The sequence below is a fragment of the Bacillus rossius genome, chromosome 12 (genome assembly GCF_032445375.1).
Source record: "Bacillus rossius redtenbacheri isolate Brsri chromosome 12, Brsri_v3, whole genome shotgun sequence".
NCBI classification, from domain to species: Eukaryota; Metazoa; Arthropoda; class Insecta; order Phasmatodea; family Bacillidae; genus Bacillus; species Bacillus rossius.
Window position 1 is genome coordinate 49,708,055 of NC_086339.1, and position 21,409 is coordinate 49,729,463.

The 21,409-nt window shown below is 39.3% G+C and overlaps 1 protein-coding gene across 1 annotated transcript in view; it reads left to right on the plus strand.

Moving 5' to 3' along the window:
• The window catches only part of LOC134537923 (isocitrate dehydrogenase [NADP], mitochondrial-like), a 54,095-nt gene that overhangs the window by 4,035 nt on the left and 28,651 nt on the right, over positions 1–21,409 (plus strand). Inside the window, exons 2-8 of the mRNA XM_063378887.1 lie at positions 271–415; positions 1,123–1,322; positions 9,113–9,247; positions 12,386–12,489; positions 16,034–16,191; positions 18,478–18,571; positions 18,676–18,786. Coding sequence (XP_063234957.1) covers positions 271–415; positions 1,123–1,322; positions 9,113–9,247; positions 12,386–12,489; positions 16,034–16,191; positions 18,478–18,571; positions 18,676–18,786 — 947 coding nt within the window. The remainder of the gene's footprint in view (positions 1–270; positions 416–1,122; positions 1,323–9,112; positions 9,248–12,385; positions 12,490–16,033; positions 16,192–18,477; positions 18,572–18,675; positions 18,787–21,409) is intronic.

A 21,409-nucleotide genomic window follows, 5' to 3' on the forward strand; every position in this document is an offset into this window, starting at 1 on the left:
TATTCCCATTATTTGGAAACCGATTTTCTAGATTAAATGGGGCAGTCAAAACAATTAATTTTTTTGTTTAATATTATGATGGTGTTTTTACCGCTGAGGTACCGTATCATCTTTGTTTGGCAGCTTGGTTGTAACTTTCTTCTTTTTGTTTTATTGTATGTATTTATTAAAAATAGTTATTATTTGTCTTTGTGAAACAAAGTTTTAAACATAATTGATTATATTGAGGTTATTTGTTAAAGTTAAGACTTGTTTTGTGTATCGTTATAGATCGAGTGCCTGTACTTTGACTTGGGTTTGCCACACAGAGATGCCACAGATGACCAGGTCACTATAGACGCAGCCCATGCGATACTCAAGCATGACGTAGGCATCAAATGTGCAACTATTACCCCCGATGAGGAACGAGTCAAAGGTGAGGAACAGAAAGAAAAGGTTTGATTCTCTGCAGGACGAAATTGGATTTTCAAAAAGCCATGATCTGTGTGTTTTCTTGGAGTACTCCCGTTCCATCAATGTTTCATTCTCGTCTCATCACCCCTTGTCACCCTAATGACCCTGATGTGGACGAGAAGTTAAGTCTTAATTTATTCATCAATTCAATTGAAGTAAACAAATCGTGCATTTAGAAACGGCCAGAGCCACTAAGAGAAACATAATTCTGTCTTGCTTCCTCCCTGTTATTTAATGTAAAACTTTTAAAACCTCACAGTTAAAAAAACCTTCTCTAGACTGTAAAGTCACTGTCCATAACAGTAAATGTGATCTGTTTGTACCACTAACTTAACACATCACTATAAACCCAGGCATTAAGTAAAGCTGGAAACTGCCTCCTCCCTGCCAGCCCTGTGTGTATCTTCATTTAACTGAGGAACGTCAGCCAGAAATGATGGCGTCTTGCATATTAGCCATATTCATGTTTATCAGTAAACAAAAAATTTAATTAAAAATAATAAAGTCTTGTAGTGTTTAGTTATAAAGTCTTTTAAACCGCATAAATCATTGTCTTTTTAATTAACAGAGGTCATTCATGGTAAATATTCTGCTGTGTTGCAGAATTATTTTTTCTAGTAATGACTGGTCTTCTGAACATTTTTCAAATATTTTGCGATATGTTTCCAGAATTCAAGTTGAAGAAGATGTGGAAGAGTCCCAACGGCACAATTCGTAACATCCTGGACGGCACAGTGTTTCGAGAGCCGATCATTTGCAAGAACATTCCCAAGATAGTGCCTGGTTGGACGAAGCCGATCGTGATCGGCAGGCACGCTCACGGTGACCAGTACAAGGCACTCGACCTGGTGGTCGACCAGCCCGGCACGGTGAGTGGGGCTCGGCCGTCTGCAGCGGTCGTTCCGCCCGACCACCGTGCGACCACCGTGCGACTAAATATTCTATAATATCAAACAGGTTGAGGCAAACTTTTCGTGATTATATCTAAACAAATTATTTAAATTAAATATGCAAAAAACTATAAATAATATTTGAAAATTAAAAAGAATGCAATTTTTCTTCAATGTTTTCTTATGACCTTATCGCGTAAAATTATCGTCCGTAAACCGACTTTACAGACAACCCCCTTTTTTTATTTATAATTTGTGACATGCACACAAACAGTAAGTCTTTAAAATCTGTTATAAACTGAAATAGTCAGAAAATATAATTATGCTGTGGTAAAAAAAAAGTTTCTATTTAATATAAAAAGTAATTATCATTAATTATATACTTAATACATATTAAAGAATTAAAAGAAAACAATGAACAATTGAAACACTTAAAAATGTGGAATTTTTAATTTGGGATATAATGTTTGAAAAAGCTGCAATTTTCATTAATCTATTTTTTTTATGATCTGAAGTTTTGAAAATAACTCTCAAAAATTACATTTGATAGCAATAATAACCTTTTATAAGACCATACTAATTCTTGACATGTCTGCTCACACTGTGTCAAACCATGATTATTGTTGTGAACTTCAGTTCAGCCGGTTCATCCTTAAGTTGCCAATGATCTTCGATCGACATTCAAAACACAGACGTTTAACAGGAATTTGGTTGAACCATGATCAAAAACCCGCATGATGAAACAGGATCGCAACTGAATTATAATGGTGCAACTGGCCACTTCACAAATGCATTCTTGTTTTAGGTGGACCCCTTGGATGTGTTTGGATCAGCATAAATACCCCATGCAGTGAGAGGTTGTAAATCCAGCATTCTGTGGTTCAGCACCGTTGGAGCTGCTCACATTCAGATATTTCCAGGTGGATTCTGACTGTTGACCTTGTTCGCCAGGTTGCATTGCTGCACTGCCTGCATCGCTACTGTCTGTTTTCATTCCAGTGCAGTTTACCTGATTTGTAGCGGGCTCTGTGCCACAGGTCACCTGTAAGGGCTATGTTTCCATAGTGATCTTTGAAGAAGGCCAACGCTCATCTGCACTTTATCTTTCTATAGAGCAACTTATTACAACATGTATTAAATACCATTTTATGTGTAATATCTTGGCTCTCGAAGACTGCATTTGGTGGGAGTAATTTTGTGGATTCGACAGCCGTCAAGGAACAACCACGGTGCTGCCCTCTGTGGCCGATGGTGTGAACCCATGTTCACAAAGACAAAGGGAAATTTTATTGTATTAACTGTTTGTTGAATTTAAACAAGATGGGCAGTACTTTAACAAAATTCCTTGTTGAAAATCAGTTTCACAGCCAGGGTTTAGTATTTTTATGTCTTATTCGCTTTTATCTAAGCCTTATCATTATAAATTTTTAAATTTTTATCTGCTAATCAAATGATTCAATAGTCAACGTAGCTTCCTAGGCAGTGAATTCTAATGGCGGTTGCGGAAATTATGTGTAATTTGTGTCTATAAATGTAGTTGAAAACATCATTTCCATATATTTATCATGTTTGGCATTACTTTAAAGAATTTCAAAATAAATTTTATGTCAAAGCCTTGTATTGAATTTGCAACATGAAAACACATGAATTTGCTCGTTATCGAGGTTATTTGTTGCACATCACTGGCAGATACTGGAAAACTCATTCACGTTTTCTCTTTGGTATTCTTGTTAAAACTACATTGTTGGAAAATCTGTCAAAATCGCTAATTTGGCATGGCCGTGGTGAGGAACAGCTGGATTGAAAACCTTGCACTACCCAGCATTCACTAAGCAATCTAAAATTAACATTTTGATGTATCAGGGTATTGTTTGTAAGGGTGAATGTTTAAACAAAGTTCTCGTACGTACCGTGTGAGAGTTTCAGAAGAAACCTTGCTGTTTAAAATCTTATCATGATGAGTGGTTCTGTTTCGGTATTTTATTTATAAAAAAAAAATATTTTTAGACAAGTGAAGATGGCTAAAAGTGTGTTTTTATAATAATGTTTAGGAGTTAAATGTCCGGTAGAGATTCTTGAAACCACTAAGGACGTGCATTACACCTTTATCTTCTTTAACACTTTGAGTGCTGGGCTTAATGATGGATTCCCTTCTAGAAAAACTGGCCATTTTAAGCCTTTTTTAATAATTTTTTGATGAAATATTATTTTAATAATAATTGGGCACTAAACATTTTTTGAAAGTTTGTAACTTCTTCTACAAAACAAAATATATATGGGTACACATATTCAATGTTTAATTTTTAGAGACATGTCTGAATATAACCTTTTTTTAGAAAATATAAAAAATAAATATTCACAATGTGTCTGTTGAATTTCACCTTTATCCACTTCAAAATATTTCTTTAGTCACCTACAGAATTGTATTATATTAGTACATTATGATGTATAGTTTTTTCTTGAATGGTACAAGAAAAACAAGGTTCAATACACATTGCAAGTTTGCACACACTACACTGCCATGTTGTGTCCTTGCGAATTGCTGTGCCAGTCCTTGATCTACTTGTTTCTGCACACACTCTACACTTCTTTTGTTTCTTTTTCTGTCCTTCTTGAACTGTAATTTTCTCCAGAAAATGTTTCCCCGTGAGTCTAGCCAAACTAACTCCAGAACGACTTGGCTCATCTTGTGGGTCCTCTTCGAACACAGCCAAGTCACTGGCAATCTGCTTCATAAAAGATGTAATTGATAATTTTCTTGGTTTTACTTGGTTGTACATAATACTCACATTATATATGCCAATAAGGATCATGTGAAATGCCAACTTCCTCCACCATTTCACAGATCTGTGGTTGAAAGCATTGTAACTGACAACAGCAGCAGGTTTTATTTTCTCATTTCCCCTCCTGTCATTATATGTTATCATCATAGCCTCATGTCGTGTGGTGAGCATGTACACATCCCTTTTATCCTTCCAACAAAGCACCATCAAGTTTCCTTTCCTACGAAAAATTTTCTCCCCTCTTTGTAAAGTTGGAGTACGAAGTGCATGAGCCATACCAAGCCGGTTTTTTTTAACAGTTCCGACCAGTCCTGTCTACACTTTTTCTAGCTGCACAGCTAGGGACGGGCTTGTGTAATACCGGTCAGTAAATAGAGTGTGACCTTTTTCCTGCCAAGTCATCCAGTAGTCGCATGACAACATCGGTAACTACATTGTCTTCGCCACAAAACACATCGTAGTTCCAAACATACCCTGTCCTTGAGTCGGATAGCATGTACACCTTTATCCCATAACGACTGGGTTTTTGTGGCATGTATTGTTTGAAGTACAGTCTGCCTCTGTAGGCACACATTCCTTCATCTATTGTAATGTCTTCTGCAACTTGAAATGATGATCTACATTTCTGACGCAATAGTTCAAGGAGTGGGCGCACTTTGTGCAAAGGTTCAAACCCAGGTTCGCCTTTCTGTTGCATGTGCTCATTGTCATTCAAATGATAATTTGTTAACAGTGATAAAAATCTATCCCTTGACATCAAATTAGGTCAAAAGTTTCAGGAAACCACTGGTGTAGTGCTCCAGTGGTCTTTCATATCAGGGCGTTCAGAAATGCTCATGTGAATAATTATAGCAAGAAACTTCTTTTCTTCTCCTACAGATACAGGCTTCCAACTCGCTAATCTACTTTTGGGTGAGATTCGGTTAAGACGTTTTTTATTGTTTATTTTTTGGCGAGCATACAAATTTGTTTGTTCTTTCATATGCTTGATAATACAGTAAAACCTTTTTGTTGCGACCCCATTTATTGCGACCACCTCTCTATTACAACCCGATTTCGAGGAACCGTGAAAAAATTGCCGAAAATCCGAAGATAAACAGACAGAAAATAAGTTTCTTGTGGTGAGTAACGTGTTGCTGCGTTTCTCTTGCCGAGTGCTTCCTGTCGACCGCTGTCAGCGCTTAACAACCCCCATTCCACGTCCCTTTGTCGGCAGGGTGCAGATAAAGGTTTTTGTGGCAACGTGTTTACGTTTAGCTTATTGCGAGTGTCTAGTGTGGTACGCAGTTAAGGCAAAGCTACCTGCTGGATTTCTCTTGATTTTGATTACTATCGGTTGACAATACACAGCGACCGACTGGATGCACGCCCGCCTCGACTTGTTTTAACTGCCGCAGCGATGTTTATTTTGACAGCTCAAGCAATTAATTTTTCCCGTGGGTTGATAGAAAAAGGTCGCTTCACCCAGCATAAAAAAAAAGGCTACGCCACTTATTCCCCGCGCAGGAAACACACTGGCTGCCGTCTGTCTACCCCGCATTTATCTTTCTTCTAACATTCCACGTTCTCCTCTCGCGCGAGCAATAACTAGGGCCACGATTATATGGTAAATCGCGAAATTTTCCGCGAATTTATATGGAAAATGCGAAAAAAGCGATTTTTAAGAAAAACCGCTAAATAACACCGAAATTACACAATACAAGTCTCTTATATTTTAATGTGAAAAGCTTAATAGTCAAGACTTGCCCGGGTCCTGGTTGATAAGCTGGAAAAATTTCCTGCCTTGCATTTCTACATGCTTCCTCTAATCAGCTTTAGGGCGCCGTCTGGTCAGCGTGTGTGTTAGTGAAGCGGGATGATAAGATCGACGCTCAATGGTAGTTCTAGCGCGGTAAAACCTCTAAGTGCAAGGCTTCTGAACTGGCGCGCAGTCATCTCGTTCCCGTCAGATAACAGTGAAATTTGAGCGGTGACCATAACATTATATGGCGGAAAAATAAAGATAAAGGTGTAATGCATTTCCCTATGATACTTTCAAGAAATTTGTAACGGGTTTTTTACACCTAAAACTTCGAAAACATGTCTTTTAGCCATTTTATCTCAAAAGAACCATTAACAAATTCTTAAATGCTTTTCGTAAACAGACTCCAGTCGGATATATAGTATAGTTTGGAAATTGCGTAGGTTTTTCGTGGCTGTGCGCGGCACACGACTGTAGTTGCCATGCGTCACGCGCCGAGAATGTTGTCCGGCAGGAAGGGCGAGTATAGTTCATTTGCGGCAAAAATGAATACTTTTACGGCCCTGCTAAATTTTTCCATTAAATAAATTTTGAAGTTTCAGTGATTTTCCTTCAGAAATAATGTTGTGTAACTAACAAACAATTTGTATCAAAACAATTAACGGTAAATGGCTGTCGCGGGGGCCCTTAAAAATTTTTCATTTTACCAGAACTGGACTATACAAACCTGGCTTTAGTCGCACACAGTTTGGTGAAGGTGAGGAAGGATGTTGACAGTTTCACATGCCAAAGGACGTTGAAGTAGGAGGGGGAGAGAGACACGATGGTTTGTATGCCTGGGAGGGATGAACCTTGAAGTCTAGACAAGGGAAGGAGAGGTAAGCCGTATGACGTCATGCATCCGCCGCCTGTGCTGCCGCCAGCCTGTCTAGACGATATTCCCGCGCTCCCACTTACGTTGCACAAGCTACTGCTGCCGTATTTTTAAAGGAAATGTCCCATTATTTTTTTTGTTATTCTCACATGAACATTATTGGAAATATTAAAGCCGACACAAAAAATACGCTGTGTGTTAAAGTTAACAGATTTTAATAATCTTTCATTTTGTTTTGTTTTAAATTTTTTTTCTTCTGATTTTCACATTTTGGTCAAAATGTCCAATTTTTTGACGGTTCTCGAGAATGTATTCGTAAAATCACTGCTTCGTTAAATCCGGGGTTCGTGACATCGGGGTTCTAGTGTATTTAACTACGGCAAGCAAGAAATCGTACATGTAATCTAACCAGTAAAAATAAACTGTCTATTGACATATTTTCTTTAGAGGTGGCCTGTAGGGCGACGGACTTGTCATGAAGGTTTAAAGCACAGCCGTCTAGCATTGTGAGTGACAGCATCCTGCCATTGTATGGCTGGTTTCTTAGCGAGTAGCGGTTTGGGAAAAGGTGTTGGGGGGGGGGGGGGGGGGGGGTTGAAATCAACTGAAAATTTCGGAAAACATCTATTACGACCCCCCCTCTATTCCGACCCTATTCCTGGGAACCGTGAGGGGTCGTTTCAGAGAGGTTTGACTGTATCTGTATTTATAAAATTAGAAAAAAAAATCTAGTGGTGCACTGTGTTCATCCAAATCTGTTTCTGGCACAACTCCAGTTTCCCCTGATACACATCTATTTCCGTCCATCCATCTTGCGAATCTGTTCGTACTTTTCTGTTTTCTCTACTTCTGCTTCTTACTATGCTGCCTCTTGTACCTCTGCTACCAGGTCTCCGCCTGCCTGTTCTACCTCTGCTTCGCCCTCTGCTTCGCCCCAACACCTGGGACTGAACCACTTCTGATACTCTCAGGTTCACTTTCATCACTGTCTGTGGAAAATAGTAAAGTGAATTAGGATTTCCATGTAACAAAGAAAATTTTCCTTATGATGAATTTCAATTACTATAGTACTTCATGATCACAAGCAAAATATGCATGTGCAACAAATATTGCTTCTGTACCAAGAAATGTAAGATTCTATATTAAAGTTATGATTTCTACTAAACCATAGCGCAGCAATTTTCATACTTTTTACTGTTGAAATTAGGAAAGCTTATACATACATAAAATTTTTGAAACCATGCATTATACTTTTTATTATTTTCATTACTATTCTTTTTAGTTTTCTATATAAATTTATTGCACATCTGCGCAGTCAATTGAAAACCCTATCAGGCCGATACATAAAAACCAATACATAAATATATCCTACCTGAATCTGTATAATCTGAAGATAAAAAAAAATCTGGGTCCACATCACTATCATCACATTCATTTCGCGAGTTACTTTCACTTGTATCACTTGACATTTTTGATACCTTATTTATGTTTATTTACCACAATATTTATTTATTCACACACAGAAATCCCTAATAAATGTAACACCTACTATCTTTGGGAACACTGAAGATAGGGAAGCCCCCTTGGACTTTTCAAACCCACAGATTACAGGTAGAGGAACAGGGAAAGCCCCCAAAATAATTCCAACATATACATGTTAGTGCTTACAAATACAAAAGATGCTCCATTCAAAATTATAAATAATAAAAAAAAAAAACGTACTTAGATAGTAATATTCAAAATTTAAAAAAAAGTTTTGAATTTTTCCTTCTCTCATATCAAAAACAATTCTTACAAACATAAGAGCCTACTATCAGAAAACTGTACCGTTTATTTGTGTACAGCACTAAACTATCATGTATGTGTAAGCCAGTATGTATAGTACGGAAAGCTGTAACAAATGTGTTTATTTCATCAACGTCGCGCAGTTGAGAACTACACTGCCACCTAGCATTCGTAGAATGAACTGTCAGGTTGGCCGAAGCAAAACGATCGATTCTATCGGCCCACATTTTCGATTCATATGCGATCTAGCGATGGAATTCAAAACTAAAATGAACAAAGAACTTTTACTGGTAAAACGGCGGACGTAATACTACGACTGGCCAAAGGAAAGTATTTTTAGATCACGGACGTACCAGTACGTCCGTCGCATTTCTCGAAAGAAATTGAAGGACGTAAAATTACGTCCATAGCACTCAAAGTGTTAATCCACCACCTAATGTAATGGTTACTGCTCAGTTTGGTAGTTGTGGTATGCACAAGGAGAAGACTGTGCCAGTTTGCTTGTAGGTGATACCGCACCAGAAGCACCTGAGAGCTTGTCTTCCCGCCCCACTACCGCAAGTGCACCGCCGACCTGCTGTTTCAGGTGGAGCTGGTGCTGAAGACCGGCAACTCCACCACGTCCCTGGGAGAAGTGTACACCTTCAAGGAGCCCGGGGTCGTCATGGGCATGTACAACACGCAGAAGTCCATCCGCGCCTTCGCCCAGGCCAACTTCCAGGTGAGGTTCGGCAGCGCACCGGCCATTGGCATGTTGTGAGGAATCACACCAGTATTTTCTGGGGTGACTTCAGGAAAACATTAAAGACAAAGGGTGGTTGCACCGGGGTTCAGACTCGGGTCTTCTGGATTGAGAGTCCGGTGTCTTGACGCCACCTAGCTCTCCATTCCCGGATGATTGGTGAGAGCTTTTTACTGTCTTGCTGTTTGCTTCAGTGTTTGTCGCCTAGAGTTGTAGGTAGCTAGCAACAGGGAGAACAGGGAAATTATGGAAAATACAGGAAATTTATTAATAGTCAGGGATTTTTTTTATGAATGATGAGGTTACTGAAAATCTAAAGTTATAGCAGAAACTTATTTGATTTGTACTGGTTCCATGATTGTTTCCTTTTTTCTTCTCTTCCCTCGCAACCCCCTTTTTTTCTCTTCCTGTGCAACCCGTGTTCATGTGTTGCACTTCTTGCACATTGACTTAAGTCTTCTTGACAGTATTGCGATAAAATAATAATTGATAGTTGCCTGTTGCAGCGGTGGAGTGAGGTGTGCCTACCAGTCACAATTTTGAATTTTAATTTTTAATTTTTAAATTCAGGGAAAAAGTTAGGGATTTTTTTTTATGCCAGGTTTGCTAGCCACTCTGAGTTTACACAAATATAGATAAAGTTTAAATTTCTGCACACTGTGCCAATATGTGCATGCTTGAATGTGTGTAAAAAAATATATTTTTTTTCTGAATGGTGAAGGTCTTTTCCAGGTTTATTACACTTTGTTTTTATCTTGTATGTTTTTCAACATATTTTCTGATTTAATATTGTGCTGGGGATCTTTAAGGTTTCACAAGGATATGAGAAATGAACAGAAACAAGGTGTGATTCCGTCTGAATATAATCACTCCATACTTAAGAAACAGCTATTAAAAAAAATATTAACATACAATATCAATTACGTACTTAAAGAGCTCTCAGGTATATTCAGAAAGAAAGAAAAAAAAAATGGACCGGCCCTAATTTAGATTATAAAAAGGTTTCATTAAAAAAAATACATAAATCAATAAAAAAAATACAAATATGTTTAAACCATCCCAGTATATATTCTTAAAGTCAGAAATGATGATGATATGATGAACTTAGTCTGACGGCGTAATTCAAGAAAGTTCAAAAAAGGGTTTATAGATACAGTAGCACCGGAGGTCGGTGCTTCGCTTCCCGGAGATCAGTCATGAACATGATGCCAGGGCGCCTGTGTGTTGTTGAGGAAGGGTGGTGAAAATACCAATTCTGCGTCCGGCTCTTGGACCCTGTCTGCGAACAGTCCGAATCAAAACTGATCAGAACTAGTACACAGACAGTTAACAAATTGAGCAGAGAATGCCTGCAAAAGGTAAGGGGGGTGGGGAAAGTCGCGGATCGTAACTCACTAGACAGGGAAGTTGGCTTCTATTTTCTAAACTGTAGCAAGACCGGATCTGCAGCTCGTGGATACGCGGGAGACGCGGACGTTTCCCTCATTTCAAAAAGAAATTATTTAAAAGAAAAAAAAAACTATTATTCATTGTACTATACAGGCGGACTACTTAAAGAAGTTTACAGGGATAGCATCCCTTATCTAATCGACTACATAGTCAGTTGCGGCCGGATGAAAGTCTTGTAGTGCGTCTCGTCGATCCGCCGATGTTCACAAATGGTCCGTCTGGAATCGCGACGCGAAGTGTCTAGCGAAGATCCGCGTCTCGTAATCAAAAGCAAATGTTCAATCAAAAGTGGAGGGGGAGACTGGGGGGTCCGGACCAAAAGGTTCCGAAGTTCCCCGAGTGGGAACTCTGACTGAAATTTCGAAGTTGGTAGCACTGGCCGATTTTAGCGCTACCTGTTGAGGGGTGTCTGAAATAAAAAAAGAATCGACTTGCCCAAGACGTCTGCTATAACCTGGGACTAAAGCCGCAGTCAGGTGCTGCACTCTGGCGGCCTACAGGGGAAAGTAGTTGGGAGGTTAGCAAGTTTGCCACCAGATGTCGCGGGGGTCAGCTCCACGCGCTAGCCACAAGAGAAGTTACTATGTCCGCCGCTAGATGTCGTGTGTGGTCCATACTTGCACATATTTTTTCTATGGTAAGTCGGCCTTGAAAACGGCCAACGCTTGGCGGGTTTAACGGCAGGACAATGATCCTGGGCTAAATTCTTAGAACCGAGAGGGAGCTGCGACGGGGAAGGGGGGACAAAAACGCAACGACGCTGGGAACGAGCGTCCTAGACGTGACTTCGAGGAGAGAACCTAAGATGTATGCGTGACGGGAAAGGCTATGGTAAGCTCGTCTCTGAGAAATGGTAACAACTCGTCCAGAGTTGTTGTGTGCAGTTTTAGTCATGTAGTGAAGTAATGTTACAGGCCGGGGACGTGACTGCAGGCGAGAGAATTTTCAAACGGGCTGCTAACGACGTCTTAGACTTGCAACAGATCAGATAGGTCCCTGAGAAAAGGTGCCTCAGTCTATTGGCACAAAGTTTAACTACGTAGAGTACACCGGCCTAACAAAGTGTAAATCACCCAATTGTAACCAAATTATAAAGAAAAATAAAATTTCCAAAAATAATTTAAAATTATAATAACAATTTTAAAAAAAGTGTCAAAATACCTAATTTCGGGCACAATATTACTATCAAATTTATTGATTAGTTTAAAAGCTGTTTTTAAATTAAACTATGGTTGTGTGTACATTGAAAAAAAAGTCTGTTTTCTGCCTTTTACTTTTTCAGTAGACATACTTGATGCTGATTCATCTACCGAACTTGTCGCATGTTCGTAGACATGTTACATTTACACATTTTTAACATATTTTTAGTATTTAGACCCTTTAAATTATTTAAATAGCTATGGTAAAATAGGTGGTGGAATTTCAGTATTTTATTTCTGAAATTTCTTTTATAACAATATAAAAGACCACAGTCAATCATTCTATGAAAAATCCCTAAATATTTCCATTTCACAGAAATCTGGACATTATTATCTATTTAAATTGTATTACTGGTAACATCACAAGTTGTATCTAAAGTTCTAAACGCAACACAACATTTAACCACCTTTCAAAACATTTACTGCAAAAGTTTGTGAAATTGTTGTGATCAAATTTTGCTCCTTTCAGGTAGCTCTGAAGAAAAAATATCCTCTAATACTATCAACTAAGAACACAATTCTGAAGCAGTATGATGGGATGTTTAAGGATACGTTCCAAGAAATTTATGAAAAGTAAGTACCTATTGTTTGGTAGGAAAAAAAGAGTTACATATATCTTTTAGTCTGTGGATCCTACATACAGTCGAGTGCTCCGGGATATAGATCACATCAGTGTGCACATAAATGAATACACATACATTACTATAAATATAAATTTAGAATACAAGTTCAGAGAAAAAAACTAGTCATATTATTAAAATGCATTACATGAAACAGTGTGTACATACAAATGGTATAAATTTAGTCTTGGGCACCATAAAGTGAATTTCGTTTGATTTAAATTTGAATGTATGCACTTAAGAAGTGATTGTTTCTATATAGTGCATGCAGATACTTGTGAAGCAACAGCAAGACATAAGTAAATATAAAAATTATATGGCAGTTCCAATTAAACTTGGTACAGTTGTTGCGACCCCATTTATTGCCACCACCTCTCTATTACAACCCGATTCCGAGGAACCATGAAAAAATTGCCGAAAATCCGAAGAAAATAAGTTTCTTGTGGTGAGTACAGTAGAATCTCGCTGTTGCGACCCCTCACGGTTTCCGGAAAAACGGACTTATAAACGGAATGGTCGCAATAGAGAATTCGGGCCAATTATTACCCCACCCCAAATATATCCAAATACATAAAATACTTGCACTAAATGAATTTGCATCACGCGAGTTCGGCTATGCTAGCCGGCTGGTGGTTATTTTTGTTCAAAACGTGGCGAAGGAACTTGTGTGGATCAGGTAGAAAACATTAGGCTATAAACGAAAGATATAAGAACAATGCTATCCTGAAATGATGTGACATGTTTTTGGAGTAGATAATCACAGTGACAGACCGACAGGATGTGCTCCCGCCCTTGCCGTCAGCGATGTTTATTTTGACAGCTCAAGCAATTATCTTTCCCACGTCCCTTCGCAGCATAAAAAAAGAAGAAGAAAAACACGTTGGAATGCACATGGAAAAGTAACTATGCAGTAAAATAAATATATTTACGGCCCTGCTAAATTTTTCTATTCAATAAAATTCGAGGTATTAGTGATTTTTCAGCATAAACTGCTGTGTGACTAATAAACAAATTGTATCATAATAACTTAAACTTATAAAGTATTTATTAACGGCGAAGGACAGTCGTATAAGCCCATAAAAATATTTATTTTACGGAGAATGGACTATATAACCTGGCTTTTGTCGCATGTGGTGTGGGAGGGGAGGAGGATTCTGACAGTTTCTCACGCAGAAGGTTGAAATAAGGGAGGGAATGTGTTGAAATGTTAGTGGGGAAGGGGGGGGGGGGGGGGTTTTACATGGTGTGTGGCTCTGGGAGGGATGAGCCTTGAGGAATTAGCAGGGGATGGAGAGGTAAGCGTCACGTCACGTATGCAGCCTGGCCGGACGAGTTTCTTAAGCTCTCGCAGAAGCTACCACAGCGCGGGTAAGATAACACGACAGCTGAGACGGCTTTTCGTGCGATAGTGGAGGCGCCGAGCTCGGCTAGACACTGCTGCGTGGATAGCCTAGAGGGGTGGTATCCAATTTTAGCCGTCTTTTGTATGCCTGTCTGCTTACAGTACAGCTCCCGCCAAGATAAACGTGAACACATAGCGCCCAACAAAGTGTAACAGACTTGTTTTTCAGCCGATTTTACTCAAATTTTCGACTTTCTCTGCTTAAATTTTTCACGGTTTCTCAAAAAATGGTTGTATAAACGGAATGGACGCATCAGAGGGGGGTCGCATCGGCGGGATTCTACTGTAGCGTGTTACTGCGTTTCTCTTGCCGAGTGCTGTACTGCCGTAGGCAGCGCATATCTAAAAATGGATACCACTTCCTGTCGACCGCTGTCAGCGCTTGACAACCCCCATTCCACATCCCTTTGCCGGCAGGGTGCAGATAAAGGTTTTTGTGGCAACGTGTTTACGTTTAGCTTTTTGCGAGTGTCTAGTGTGGTACGCAGTTAAGGCAAAGCTACCCGCTGGATTTCTCTTGATTTTGATTACTATCGGTTGACAATACACAGCGACCGACTGGATCACGCCCGCCTCGACTTGTTTTAACTGCCGCAGCGATGTTTATTTTGACAGCTCAAGCTGATAGAAGAAGGTCGCTTCACCCAGCATAAAAAAAAAGGCTACGCCACTTATTCCCCACGCAGGAAACACACTGGCTGCTGTCTGTCTCCCCCGGATTTATCTTTCTTCTAACATTCCACGTCTCACCTCTCGCGAGAGCAATAACAAAGCGACCACGCATCGGGCCGTTTTATGCTTTGTTTGGTGACAGCAGTTTGATTTTATTCTGTATATTCCTTTTCATAGGACCCTTGCTATTAAAATACATTTATATTTAAGTTTGAAAGCTTGTAAATTCCTTGCCAGAGATGACTGAACTCGAACTTGGTGTGAAAAGTGACATATTTTGACCCCTCCCTCACTGCTTTAGTACCCCATTCATAATAGCCCAATTTTATGGGAGAAGGGAGGGTGAAGTGAGCATTTTCTCACTGAAGGTTTTTCAAAGGGGAGCGAAGTTGTGGTGTTATAAGGGAGGACACTAGATGGTTTGTGTGTCTGGGAGGGATGAGCTAGCCTTGAAGAATGTTACCGAGGGGTGGGAGGGGTGAGCTTATGCGTCATGAAGCCGCTGCCGCCAGCCAGCCAGCCAGCCGGGCGAGCTTCGTGTGCGCCCACTCGCGTTGCAGAACCTACTGCTGCCATATTTTTAAAGGAAATGTCCCATTATTTTTTTGTTATTCTTACATGAACATTATTGGAAGTATCAAAGCTGACACAAAAATACGCTGTGTGTTAAAATTAACAGATTTAATGATCTTCCTTTTTTTTTTTTTTTTTTTCATTTTTTCTTCCGATTTTCACATTTTGGTCAAAATGTCCAATTTTTTGACGGTTCCCGAGAATGTATTCGTAAAATCACTGCTTCGTTAAATCCGGGGTTCGTGACATCAGTGTTCTAGTGTATTTAACTACGGAAAGCAGAAAACGTACATGTAAACTAACACATATTTTCTTTAAGGTGGCCTGTAGGGCGACGGACTTGTCATGAAGGTTGAAGTGGGTTTAAAGCAAAGCCGTCTAGCATTGTGAGTGACAGCATCCTGCCATTGTACGGCTGGTTTCTTAGCGAGTAGCGGTTTGGGAAAAGGTGGCGGTGGGGGGGGGGGGGGGGGGTGTTGAAATAAACTGAAAATTTAGGAAAACATCTATTACAACCCCCCCTCTATTACGACCCTATTCCTGGGAACCGTGACGGGTCGTTTCAGAGAGGTTTGACTGTAGTTACTAAACATGTACTGCTTCACTCGGATGGTAATTATTGCAGACCAGTGATCACATGAGTGATTACACAGAAACCAACACTAACTTCCTCTTCACCATGGTAACAAAAACTAGTATGCTACTGGAATCTCAGTATAACTTATGCTACTTTTAGAAATAAAAAGTAACCTTGGATATTGAAAAATTTAAATCCAACTTTGTATGATTTATTGTTTGACTAGCATCTACAAACAATACAAGGTAGGTGTTTTTTTTTTTTTTTTTACAGGGAATACAAGAAGGACTTTGAAGCAAATAACATCTACTATGAACACCGGCTTATAGACGACATGGTAGCACAAGTTCTTAAATCTAACGGTGGCATTGTGTGGGCAACAAAGAACTATGATGGAGATGTTCAGTCTGACATTGTAGCTCAAGGATACGGTAAGCCGTACTCATGTTAATATGCATAGATTACAATGGTCATTGCTCGCTGGACCTGTACAGAAACATTAAATAAAATGTCAGGAACTAGTGTGTGTGTGTGTATGTGGCTCCCTTTAGTAAACAATTAAAACATTAATTATACTTTGCATTTTGAACACACAACATGCAATCAAAGTTATTTGACTTGCACCTTGCGAAACAGTAGCTGCAAAAATTGTGTGGATGATTGAAAACCCCAAATTATTCATAAAATTTTAAACTTAAAACAAACAGTTATTTACATTTTTTTTATCACCCATACCAGTAGTGATTAAAAAATAAATGCTAGGATGGACTACAAAGAAAATATGGGTACTCTTTCACCATGAACTTTAAACAAAAAAAAAAGATAATTGCAATAGTGTATAAATCAATAGTCACACTAGTATATCTACCAATAAGACATTACTAGCTGAATTTATCTGTGACAAAATGTACATAAGATACGAACATTTAGAACATAATATTTATAGCTGGCTTGTGATTAGACCTAACTAATCCTTTTAATGCATGCATCCTTTTAATGCATGCATGCGTGCGCTGCGGCGCAAGCTTATAAATTAAGCTGCAACAATGTTGAGGGCCTTCTTCTACTGGTTTACTTAGTCAGGCTCGGTTGTCAGCAGTAGCTGATCTGTTGTAATTCTACTAGCATGTAGTCAGAGAGGTTCTAGTTGAACTTCGTGCGTGTGCGACCTCAGGGGAGAAATGTAAGTTGGTTTGAGTCGTCAGTGAGGCGGTGGCCCTCACCCTAATGTAGAGATATTTATTCTTGAATTTGTTCTGTCTAAATTCCTTTTCGGCCGCCACCTAGAAAAAACATGTTTGGAATTTTTCATTAAATTAACTTCATCTTCGCTTCAGTTTTTTTGTTTGTAACTGTCTCCCCCTGAGACGTCGTCGCACGTATTTGTTTGTTAAAGTTTATTAAAGAATAATGTAAATTCTTTCTTTCTTGTACCTGCACTTTGCAGTAGTTTTGTAATTCTACCTAAAATGAATTTAACTTCATTCGTGGCAATGCTTGTGTTTCGAGTTAACTGCGCATTGTCTCTTTTTGACAATCCGTTGTTTTGATCGCTTACAGTGTAGCCGGCTTACCCATTAAAATTATAATTGTCAACTAACTCGCTTGGTCAGAAATTGTTCTCAATTTATGTATTCAGCCTTGCATTGTTTTCACTTAACATTATCAGAAATGTTAACGTAATGTTTTTTGAATTAATTCTGAATTTGAATAAAATGTCTGTGTACCTGAAACCATTTACCTTGCATACCTGATCTATTCCATTCATGTATACCCCAGTCCATGCCAGGTTCTGGCCTCCCTCAACACTTAGTAAGGCCACCATTTACAGTTTAATAATCGTGAAGTCTTCCATAATTTTGATAATTGTGCTGTCTATGCTAATTAAAGATGTATCAATTTTTATTTTCTGCTGTTTTATTGCTATTATTATTATTTTTTAGAAATCTTGGACAAGATCTGATGCATGTCAATGTCATAATATTACATGGTATTTCATCATTTAGGAAATTTTCCTATTCCTATTAATTTGTGTTTTCAGTCACATGTTATAGTACACTTACAGTAACACTTTCTCTCTTGGTACATTAACATAATTCCATACATACTGGAAGCTTTTTTTTTATAGTATTTCTGTGCAAGGAATGATTTACTACACTTAAGTTTTTTGTGTCCCTACCAATTTTTTTTTTTTTTCAAAATTACTGAAGTGAACGAAAGGGAAATCCATTGAGCTTCTTCAGGCAAGCATACAAGTACCTAGAGACAAACAACTGTTCAGTGGAGTCATGCACCCGTAAACAGTGAGGTCCTGATTTTACCAGCATAAATCATAACACCTCCTTTGATTGTGTTATTATATGATTATTATTCACATTATTTGTTTTTCAATGAAACTGAACAATTCAAGAGCATTAGTGGAAAAAAAAGTGGGCATTATCTATATTTAAAATTTGGTTGTACACTGCACGCCATTTACCGCAAGCCTGAGTGCCACAAGAAATAGATTTTTCACTGCTTTCGAAAGTTTTCTGTTATGGCAGTATCAGTCTCTCTGCCCTGGCAACCACGCGTGGTTCTGAATTCAACTGCAACACTTCCTTTCGTTGTGTGGTATAGGTAACCTGTTTTCACATAATTTCTAGTTTTGCTTTTCGACTTACCTAGTTTCTTTACTGTAAAACGTGAAATACTGCAGATGGTTTGCTTTTTCGCAGGCTCCCTTGGCATGATGACATCGGTGCTGCTGACACCCAATGGGAGGACATTCGAATCTGAAGCTGCTCACGGGACTGTCACAAGGCACTACAGGTACATTTCCCTGCTGAGATATTTTGAAAAATGTAGAAATATACTTTACTCCTACCATGTTACTGCTTGTGATTGTGACTGACCAGTTTATGATTGTGTTCTAGACAACACCAGAAAGGATTGCCAACATCAACAAACCCTGTGGCATCTATATTTGCGTGGACGCGTGGGTTGGAGCACAGGGCACAGTTGGACGACACTCCAGATCTGGCAAAGTAAGTGGTTGGTTAAAAACATGCGTAAAGGGCATCCATTTGAATCTCCCAATATATTGTTACGAACGTGAGCAAGGCCGCGTCACGCGCAGGTGCACGCCGTGACATGAGATGTGCCGTGTGCACCTGGGTCGCCACTTTCTCCCTCTAGCCCTCCGCTCCCCACGCGCGACACTGTTAGTTTGACATCCGAAACCTGCCAGCTGCGGAGTTACACAAGCCGCCGGCACGTGAGTTCTGGAATTGCGCCAGGGCCTATATATATGCCAGAGGACGTCATTGGTGGAGTCAGTGGAGTTCGGAGTGTTCAGTCGGGAGTTCTCTCGCAGCGGAGCTTTCGGGCAATAGCGCCGCGAGTGCGGCAGAGTGGCGAAGTCCTTGGACGAAGGTTCCAGGGCAGGGAGTGAGTGAGTGAGTGAGTGAAGTCGGGAGTTTTCCCGCGGCAAAGTTTCTGGGCGATAGAGTCGCGGGCGCGGCGGAGTCCCGAACGAAGTTGCGAGCGAGTCGTCGAGTGGAATCTCTGCGAAGGGGAAGTGCGTCGGCTGCGGCGGAGTGTGACGACGGAGTCCCGCGGCGGAGACCCGCGATGGGTGCTGCGGCGAGAGTTGCGCCAGAGGTGCGGCCCAGCGAGGCGTGTGGAACGAGTGACTGGGGAATTGACATTTCTTTAAGTGTAGTTAATTATTTGCCATCTTATAAGATTAATTGTAAGTGACATAAGTTGAAGCCGATTGGAGACAAGTCCAGTCGACTACAACTAACATAGACAAAAACAGGGGGGTTTTTACATTAAAACTTGTGGTGCACCGATATGACTTTACCGATTACCGATTCAATTACCGATTATGAGAGCAATAATCGGCAGATACCGATTCAGTTACCGATTATAATGGACAAATTTTTTTAAGTGTAATAATGCACACAAAATTTTTTTATTCCCATGTGAATTTAGGTAAAATTGAGAATACAGTTATAATAACAGTATAAAAATATATAAAATACACTATTAAGTCAATGCAAAGTGTAAATTAAATTAACTTCTATTTATATTTGTTATTGTCAACAACTTGAACTACAGTCTAATAATTGTAATTTACAATGGGTAAGTTTTTGTTGCGGAAAACAAGCATTATTATCGACTATCACATAAGGTTGCATCGAGAAATTACCGTTTATCAATGTAAACATGTTGCTTTATTTTATTCACTTGAGTTTATAGAAAAATTTTCCACACTTCACTTTTTTTCTCCCTACTCGCCATCTCACTATAATTATATAAAAATGACTCAAAACCAATTCTAGCACATGTGATTTTATTTATGTTGACTGAATATATAAAATTATAAATACTTTTTCACTTTTCACATCACATACAAATAACACAACGGATAATGTTACCAAAGACGCCCATAACGAGTTTGTAAAACGCAGTGCTAAACTCTAGAAGGTATCGGGACCACGATTTTGAACCGCTACTACGATTTGAAAAGATTGATTGTCATAGAATCCACTGCAACTGCTTGTGGTATTTTGATTGCGTGCCATCTATTTTACGTCTCTGGCTATAGGTAATGTGCAAGGCCACTAAACAAAAGACGGAACAAAAGATGAAACGTAAATAAACGTGTAGGAAAAATGTATTTTTTATAGTTCTAGGCAATGAGATTTATTAAACTTAACGAAATATCTGTAATCATATGATGGAGTTGGATGAATTTTGTAATATATACAAATATTACCGTATTTCGTCCTTAAATGTGTAACAAAATATTACAAGGTAAAAACCTACTTAATTACGCCGGGACGTAGATAATCGGCAAAGTAATCGTTAAGATAATCTCCGATTACGATTAATCGGGAAGTACCCATAATCGCAGATTACGATTCATCGGTATCCGCATCGGTGCACCACTAATTAAAACCCAATGACAGTGGGAAGCTGGTGCAAAGCAAAAATATAAAGCTTTAGAAAAAATACCATAATTAGAAATATAAATAGAAATACCAAAAATAGAATTTTATTCATGCAAGCTTATAAAAGTTTATAATAAGATTACAGTTTATAAAACAGCTTTTAATTCTCATTGGGGCAAATTCTAATTCGCTCCCGCGGGACGCGAAATAAATACAATCATTCACACATATAAAACAAGGTAAGCAAGTGTAAAGCGTACATGGTGGCAAAGCGCTGTAAAGTAGCAGAACAAGTAATATGGGCTGCTAGGCGAAAAAAGCTGAAGGCGAATCAAGAGAGAACTTATAATGCGGCTTGACAAGAATTGTCCAATGCCATCGTGGCATGCCCATATACAGCCGCAGAAATGTTACAACATGCTACGGGCAGTACTCGGCATGAGCAAAACAAACCCAAATCAAATGACCTGAAGGGTCCAAACATTGGTGGCGATTACATATAACAGGGCAGCAATAAAAAAATGACGGTGCGGCCACAACGCGCAAGCAAGAACAATACTTAAAAACAGACGTTAAGTTTCACAGCCGAGTACATACCGGAACGCAGAGCCATCGCCGCAGTGACAGCCTTTGAGTCCAGAGACCGAACGACTGCCAGGAGTACAGTAGGGGCCGGGCAATATATGGGCCGGGAAAACACTCCGACAGA